The 8,739-nt window shown below is 40.0% G+C and overlaps 1 protein-coding gene across 8 annotated transcripts in view; it reads right to left on the minus strand.

Annotated features, from left to right (window-relative positions):
- The window catches only part of AASDH (aminoadipate-semialdehyde dehydrogenase), a 36,538-nt gene extending 30,734 nt beyond the window's left edge, over window positions 1-5,804 (minus strand). The window contains exons 1-4 of one of the 8 annotated variants that reach the window (XM_058547128.1): window positions 5,671-5,800; window positions 4,929-5,110; window positions 2,691-2,965; window positions 753-873 (exon numbers count right to left, since the gene is read on the minus strand). In XM_058547128.1, coding sequence (XP_058403111.1) covers window positions 753-873; window positions 2,691-2,920 — 351 coding nt within the window. In that variant the 5' untranslated portion in view covers window positions 2,921-2,965; window positions 4,929-5,110; window positions 5,671-5,800. Of the gene's footprint in view, window positions 1-752; window positions 874-2,690; window positions 2,966-4,924 lie in introns of all 8 variants that reach the window. The other 7 variants (XM_058547133.1, XM_058547130.1, XM_058547129.1 and 4 more) reach the window with 7 other exon arrangements.
- Between the last annotated feature and the right edge of the window lie 2,935 nt (window positions 5,805-8,739).

An 8,739-nucleotide genomic window follows, 5' to 3' on the forward strand; every position in this document is an offset into this window, starting at 1 on the left:
GGGTAAATATCCTCCAAAATCTTCTTCCTTTCTCTTTGGTAAAATAATATTTTACAAAAAAAGAAAAATGAAGAAATAATAATGAAATATGGGCTGCATCTAGCTGAAAATATATCAACTCTTGCCCCTAAAGCCGTGTTTCTTGGCTAGATCTTTGGTTGGCAGTCACTTAAAAATTTAAAAAATAATAAATTTAGTTTTCCAGAAAGGTCTAGTCTAAGTGTCAATGTCTTTTTCAAAATCTAAGCTTGGTTATAACTTTTTAACGTTGCTGACCACTGTAAATTGCCATAAATATACAAAAATAAAAGTTTCAAGTACAGTATTATAAAATTTTCTTAGTATAGGAACAACTTTGGAAAGAGAAAGGAAATTCAAAACAGTGCACAATATGTTATTATGAGACTAGAAGATATGTTCACGCCAAAGAGTAGTGGTTCTCAATGGAGTGTGCGGCGTGCAGGGTGCCTCCTGGAGACATTTGGCAATGTCTGGAGACAATTTTGGTTGTCATAACTGGGGTGTGCTACTGGCAACTATTGGGTGGAGGCCAGGGATGTTGTTAAACATCCTATACTGTACAGGACACTCCTCACAACAAACAATTACTCAACCCAAAATGTCAACAGTGCTGATACTGAGAAACCCTGCTGAGTTAGTAAATTTCGAAATCAAGACAGAGGATGGGACCCTTTCGATTGAAAGATAAATGTAACAGACATAAAAAACACAATTTATATACCCACACTTACCTTAATTTGCTGTTTTTCAACAAGGATGTACTTTAGATTACATTTTCTCATAAAATGAACTGATAATGCTGGTGGTGAATCTGGATCAACAGGAGAGTAAGCAGCAGGGACTTGGAGAATTCTAAAGAAACAAAGTACAGAGTCAGCATAGAATATCTGTTGACAATAATATTAATTTAAGCATTTCTATTTCTATATGTACTTTACTATTTTCTTTATCAGAAATTCCCAATGTTTTTGTTGACACATTTTTGGTTATAAATAGTTATTTTTATCTTGCTCTTAAGACCGAATATCCTGGGCCCACCCCGTGGCTTAGCGGTTAAGCACACATGCTCCCCTACTGGTGGCCCGGGTTCGGATCCCGGGCACGCACGGACGCACCGCTTCTCCAGCCATGCTGAGGCCGCGTCCCACATACAGCAACTAGAAGGATGTGCAACTATGACGTACAACTATCTACTGGGGCTTTGGGGGGGAGGAAAAAAAGAGGAGGATTGGCAATAGATGTTAGTTCAGAGCCGGTCTTCCTCAGCAAAAAGAGGAGGATTAGCACGGATGTTAGCTTAGGGCTGATCTTCCTCACACACACACAAAAAAGACTGAATATCCTGAGTTTTTACTATATTAAATTCTCGTCACTTAACTATAGAGAAATCCAAGGTTTTTTAAAGTTTATGTATTATAGTATAATACATTTGGTTAACTGGCTACCAATAAAATACCAGACAGACAGCAGGGTCTAATTTCTTCATCTGTCTATGTAGGATAACATAAAATTAGCTAAAATATCCTCATGCAACTTATTAGTATGCAGATTAATAGAATCTGCATATAAAAGAAATATTTCACCAAAACTGGATACCTTAAAGGGGAAAAAAAAACTTTAAAATTGATTTGTATGTGGCAATACCTGTATAAATAAGATCAAAGATCCATTAGTCATTTTAACTAAAAGTACTTTGAAGTACACTTTAGGGACATTAGATATTTGTACATAGTAAATTCTCAATAAATTGTCAATGATTGAACGAAAGTAAATTTTTAAACTTTTTTTGCTTCACATTTATATAATTAATCTACTAAGACACATATTATGGGATGAATATCAACTTCTCTATTTCTTTAGCAGCTTTTCTTTGCTGTAGAACTCAAGTATAGAAATCACTATATGAGGATACTATTCTAGAACTTAACTGACTGAACATTTTGCAAATATTTGTTTGAATTAATGTCTTCCTCAATTCATATCTCAATTTTTATGGACCATTATCCAAAACTCTCATTTATTCATTCATTCATTTACTGAATACTTAAGTACGTAAAACTTCAGTCTTGGGGGGAAAAAAACATAGCCACGTTATTTCTGAAATGCTTGTTTGTTCTCTTTGATCTAACAAAGAATTTATGGCTGTTTCCCCTTGGCAGACAAATGAAGCCCTTACATCTTGGAGATATTTATAAAGTTCTACTATTAGTAAAAACTTCCAGTCTCTCCAAAATAAGGTCAGAGTAACTAATTTTTTTTTATTTTTATTTTTAAAGATTTTATTTATTTATTTTTCCCCCAAAGCCCCAGTAGATAGTTGTCTGTCATAGCTGCACATCCTTCTAGTTGCTGTATGTGGGACGTGGCCTCAGCATGGCCGGAGAAGCGGTGCGTCGGGGCGATCCCGGGATCCGAACCTGGGCCGCCAGCAGCAGAGCGCGCCCACTTAACCGCTAAGCCACGGGGCCGGCCCTAGAGTAACTAATTTAAATGATTAAAAATAATCCTAAGGGAAATACGAACTCCTTTATTAGTCTATTCAGAATTGACCAAGCAATATAGAAAAATCCAATAGTAAACAGAACACTAACTTGCCATATATTCTATGCATTAAAGAATTATATATTATGTTAGAGTGACATCACATTTTTAGTTCTAAAAAATATTACCCTAAAATCCAAGAGGGTAAGTTTATCCCAGGATGGCAGTAGAGACCAATTTCCCGAATTCCTTGAAATTCACAGTGTAATAGCAGAAAATTTGATAATTCGGAAGCAGCATTAACCACAGTCTTGTAGGTGTAATAAACTGGAGGCTGGTTGTTACACTCATCAAAACATACAGCTATTTTATCCGAATAAAGGGAGGCAGCCTGATGCACCAATTCCTGAAGAGTCATTTCACTGAAGTTTATCTAAACATCACTGGTAGCAGAGAACTCTACCTACATACAGAAATGTTAGGGGGATAGGGAGTTTTAGGAAGCTTGGTTGGGGGGGGAGAGAGAGAGAAACTTCTATACAATCACTCCTCACAAGAATAACTATATCAAAGACACATAATTAAAGAATCTCTGAACTTATAAATTGTTTATGGTAACTTTGCTGAGAACAATGAGGTAGAAAATTAATCTGATACAATCAACCTAACCCTGGATCAGAGCTGGAAGAAAATTTGGGAGGGGAGTGGTATACATAAATGAGGATGAAACTGGTAGAAATGTAGAATTCTCTCTCAACTGATCACAATGTAAAAAAGAAATATATAAAAAATTAACCAGGGGCCGACCCCGTGGCTTAGCGGTTAAGTGAGTGCGCTCCGCTACTGGAGGCCCGGGTTCGGATCCCAGGCGTGCACCGACGCACCACTTCTCCGGCCATGCTGAGGCCGCATCCCACATACAGCAACTAGAAGGATGTGCAACTATGACGTACAACCATCTACTGGGGCTTTGGGGGGGGGGAAATTAACGAATAAAACCAAATTTAAAGCACCACATGCTGTATATTTTTTCATTTTTCTTCAGTTATTGTTACAGATTGATTAAAATAAAGTGGTTAAGGGGCCAACCCAGTGGCACAAGTGGTTAAGTGCACGCGCTCTGCTGCGGTGGCCCGAAGTTCACCGGTTCGGAACCCCGGGTGACCAGCGACGCACCACTTGTTGGGCCATGCTGTGGCAGGTCCCATATGAAGTGGAGGAAGATGGGCACAGATGTTAGCCCAGGGCCAGTCTTCCTCAGCAAAAAAGGAGGAGGATTGGCAGATGTTAGCACAGGGCTGATCTCCTCACCAAAATAAATAAATAAATAAATAAATAATAAAGTGGTTAAAATCCTGTAAGGTGACTTTGAAAAGACTAATGCAAATAAAGTCTACTTTTAGGAACTGAACTTAGGTGAAAGCAAAATCAATCTTTCATAGAAAAAAGGAAAAAAACTCTACCTACAATGCAGTTTTAGTCCACCTTATATAAACTGTGCTAATTACTATTTATTATAATACTTTACAGAGGTCACATAAGTAACTTTTATAATTGTGAATTTCTTCATATTCTAATTTGATTTTTAAATTGCCAATAAATTCATTTAAATTAAACTCTATATAGTATTAACAACTCAATAAAGCATTGTATCAATACAAAGTTCTCTGGGCTTCTTAATGCAGATTATATTAAAAAAAAGATTTGAAACAGTATTTCATCAAAGAAACTTTAGGGATCACTGATAACAAAAAAACCCTCACAATTCTGCTAATATTTCTTTGAAGGTAAAGGTGACTTTTTTTTCCTGTGAACCCTATTTTCCAGATTTCAAAGCAAATAAGATTTATCAAGTAGCCTGTTTTAATTATTCAAGTTTTTATTTGTTCATACTTATTTGAACTGATATCCCTACCGATTAAAAACTGCTGAAACCCATAAGGTTTGGAAATGCTACGATTTCCAAATATAAAGTTTAAAAATATAATTTTAGTACTTACAGTATTTCTTTTTAATAAGCATTTCTATAAATACTAGCTCTCTTTGTGATGCATAAGAAAATTTTTAAGCTTTCCTCATACACACAAATGATCATTATATAAGACTTCCATAGCATGCACTAAAATTATGGGGAATGAGTTCATTTTGCAAGATACAGTTAGTGCAGAAGTGTACCTTCCGCTATCCTCTCCTGCATATGAATAACAAACTGCCTACCCTGTAGAATGTATTAAGGCATTTTAACAAAAATTTATAGTCTACGTGCAAAAAGTGCATTTTTTAATGCAAAAACACGTACAGCAGGTGTGGAAAATCTGATTATATATTATACTCTAAAATCACTTGACATCAAAATAAGGGGCAAGATTATAAAATGAATTCTTAAAAAAGAAAATGCCAGTTTTAGGACAAATTACAACACTCACCACACATATCTATACAGCAATTAAGATGTTTTTCTACTTTTGCCAGTTTCCCAGTGGTTGTTATAGACAATTAAGGCAAAATCTATTCTTATTATCCAAAGTTTTCATTTTCATTAACTGAATCATAAACTCTCTCTAATAGAGAATATCATACTCATTGGATGCCCAAATATTTCTAGGACCTTATAAGGAAGAAAAAAGAAAGCAAAATCTAATAAACTGATTTCACATGTAATGAAATCATTAAGTCTTAAAATACTTGCTACTTTATCTACAACTGTGGAGGCTGCTATTTAGTCATCAGAGATCTTAAGAGTGTCAACAAACTATTGCTTTAGGGACTCTCCCTAAGCTACTGGCTATTTTAAAGACAAATAAATAATCTAGAAACTTTATTTTTCCGCATCCACCACCTTTTTAACATAAATTACGCGACTACGTTTAATAACAATGCACTTTACAGCTTCCAAAACATGCTTTCAATTGCTCTCCGCAACCAGGCTAGCAAGTAGGCGGGGCAGGCTTATTTCCAGCGGGTCTAAGTCAGGGTAACTCAGGAGAAATCACACAGGTCAGGTTTACTCTGCACCACACCAATCCGCCAGACATGACTGACTCAAATCCGAGGCCACGCGGTGGCCCCGAAGATGAGCAACCCTGCGTACAGCCAGCCTCAGGTCTCGTGGTACTTCGCCTCCCTCACACGATCCCCCACTGGACACTGCCTTCTGCCGAGACTCACTCAGAAGACCGAGGAGTCAGGGATAAGGGGCAAGTCCGAGCCCATCGGGACCTTCACCCAACAGCCCAACCCGAACACCTCTCCACAGACAGCGCAGAAGCAATCTCGCACAAGCGGTGAAGCCGGCCCGCCGCGCAGCCCGCCGGGATGTGAATGGCGCGGGCTCTTCCGTAAATCTTCCGCGTCGCCTCATTGACGTCAGCACGAGCGACCGGGGGCAGGCAGCGTCGCGCTACCCCGCCCCATTCCGAAGCTGCGGAACGGTCCTGCGAGAACTGGTCGCGTTTGTCACTGACGGCTCTCGGCTCGGACGTCTGCTCTGGTCGCGCTTGGTTTTGGTCAGGTTTTGCAAGGACTTTGGAGCTCACTGGCTTGGAGCCGTACCGGTCGATACTTGCCAAGTAACTCTGAGCAAGACACTTTAATTCTGAGCCGCAGTCTCCTCGTTCACGAAGTGGGGATAGAGATATCGCGTAGGTTTGACATGAAGAAAGATGAAACCTTTGTGAAATGCGAGAGTGACTAGACTTCATCCATCCGACATTTTCTGAGAACCTGCCCTAGACGGCAGGGGACTGTGGCTGCAGCGATGAAGCCTGCAAACGAAGCCCCTGTCATAAGTAGGCTGTTTTAAATGGAAGACGGATTTAAACGATGACTAAAGAAATGTTCAGCTTTCAGTAGGAGCTATAAAGAAAATAAAACAGGTCTGAGGGGGAGAGGGTTACGTAAGCTATACTCCTGAATAAAAATCTGTTTCCAAGGGAGTTGTTAGAGTTGGAGACATGTAAGTTAATTCTTAAAAGCGTCAAGGGCAGTAATATGTAGTGATATTTTTAAGCTACTGTGCGGTAGCAGAGAGGAAATGATCAGGGTTGTGTTTTCTGTTTCGGCTAGGGAAAGGACTGAGAAGGCAGCTCGGCATTGGCAAGGATGCATGAAAAGGCATAGGATGCTTTTGTGTCCTTAGGTGTTGGTGGGAAGAAACGGTAGCAGTTTCTAAGCCAGAAATATCTCCAGTTGCGCGTGAGACTTTCACCAGGAGGTACCACAGGTCTTTTGGGGGTGGGTGGGGGGCCGTTCCCAAACGTGTATCTTATCTTTATTTGGGAGTGAAACCATCATCCACCCAGCAGCGGTCAAGAAACCCTAGGGTTTTCCCCCCTCTTTTTTATCCTCCTATATCCACTTAGACCCTATGTCCTCCAGTCACCAATCTCTAGACCAATGCCCAGCTGGCTACATCAGAATCGCCTGTGGTGATGTTAAAAAACACAAGATTCCAGATTCCTGGACCTCCATCCCGAGGGTCTGAATTAGTTTTTCAGTGAGGGGACTACAATCTGCATTTTTCCCCCCCAGTCTGCATTTTTAAAATGCTGTCATCCTCTCGACTGCTGCTACCTTAGTTCACGTCTTCTTGGTCAGCTTTTCCCTAAAGCCTTTCCAGTCTTGCTTGGCTCCAGTAGACTCTGAAATGCTGCCGGACTGATGTCTGTTTCATTACTGCAATATCATCTTTCAATTCTCATATTAATGGTAGCTTTTTTTAGTTTTTTTCGCCTTGCAGTCTCTACTTTTTTTTCCTTCTTTTGGTTTTGGACTTTCGTGTTAGAGGCTTCCTCGGGTGTCTGGTGATCCTTAATTATCTGCTCATATTTAAAAGTGGGGCATTTAAAAGCTGACTGGAAGCTCTGAGTCCGTGGGACAAGTTTGTTTAAAGTCAAGTGAGAGAAAAGGGCTGCAGGGGAGGAGAGTCTCAGAATTAAGTATAAAATTTTTCACTTAATTCTCCTATTTCAGGTGCCTGATGTCCTCCAATACAAAGACCTTCTGTTTTACTATCTCCCGAACAACTAACCGGCCTTCAGAATTAGGCGTTGGGGGTGATGGATGGTGGCAGAGGGATGTAACTCATTCCTAAATTAACTTCCAATCCTTTTAGTTACCCTCTTCATCTCTACTTCCAGAAGCCAGTTTCTGAGTTATTTAGGGCATTCTGAGATGTAAATAGGATTATTTATTGGCTTTGCTCATTGCTGGTTTAGAATTTAGCTTTTCCAATCATTTAGGGCATTCTGAGATGTAAATAGAATTATTTATTGGCTTTGCTCACTGTTGGTTTAGAATTTAGCTTTTCCAATCAGCCGAGCTCTTTGGCTTTTGATTTCAGAATTTTTTCTGTTATCTCTTTTCCTCTCTCCTTGAGAGTTTGTGACTCTTTAAAAATCCCTTTACTGTCATTTTCAGGGGGTCTTAAGAGGAAGCAATTGTAGAAGACTATGTTCAAGACACGATTTTTACCTGGTAATCTAGAGTGATCATTCTAAAACATAGGCCAGATAAGTCAGAGATAGCATTCTCCTACTTAAGAAGCTTCACTGCCTGCATGATGACATTCAGACTCTTTAGCAAGGCAAACAAGATAGTTCATTATCTTTCTAGCCTGATCTCTCACAGTTGGCCACTGCTCCCACACCCCCATGCTCCACATTCCTCACACCTGGTGCTGTAATCTCCAGCTATAATGAGACCCTAGTAAGTCTTCTGAGCATACCAAGCCCTTATCAAGTTTCCACACCTGTGCTTTGGCTGAGTCTCAGGCTGAAATACCCTCTCTCCCCATGCCTGCTTGATTACCATTTACTTCTCTTCTAGAAATAGCTTAAACATCACCTCCTCAATGCCTTCAAGCCTTGCCTGAGAATTTACCCATCCTCCTTCAACCTCCATCCCATGAATCCAGCATACTGTTGGGAGGGGCAATGTGGCATGGGCAGAGTGTCCCTGCAAATTCTTGCTGGGTATGCAGAGTGCAAGGTACTGACTGCTCTTTATCCAGGTCACTTTTCAGGGTTGTTTTGGGTGATCAATCTTCAGAGCTGAGGTAATGTCTTCCCCAAGGAGCAGGCCTGCTGTTACTAACTATGAAAGCAGTGAATCCCCCAAACTTAGTCTTCTTTTCTTGTAAGGCAACCCACTGTGTGTGCAGACATCCATTTATGTCCAGCTCAATCACCAGAGTGGGACTTGGGAGGTATGGGGAACTGACACAGACATGAAGCTCTG

The sequence above is a fragment of the Diceros bicornis genome, chromosome 8 (genome assembly GCF_020826845.1).
Source record: "Diceros bicornis minor isolate mBicDic1 chromosome 8, mDicBic1.mat.cur, whole genome shotgun sequence".
NCBI classification, from domain to species: domain Eukaryota; kingdom Metazoa; phylum Chordata; class Mammalia; order Perissodactyla; family Rhinocerotidae; genus Diceros; species Diceros bicornis.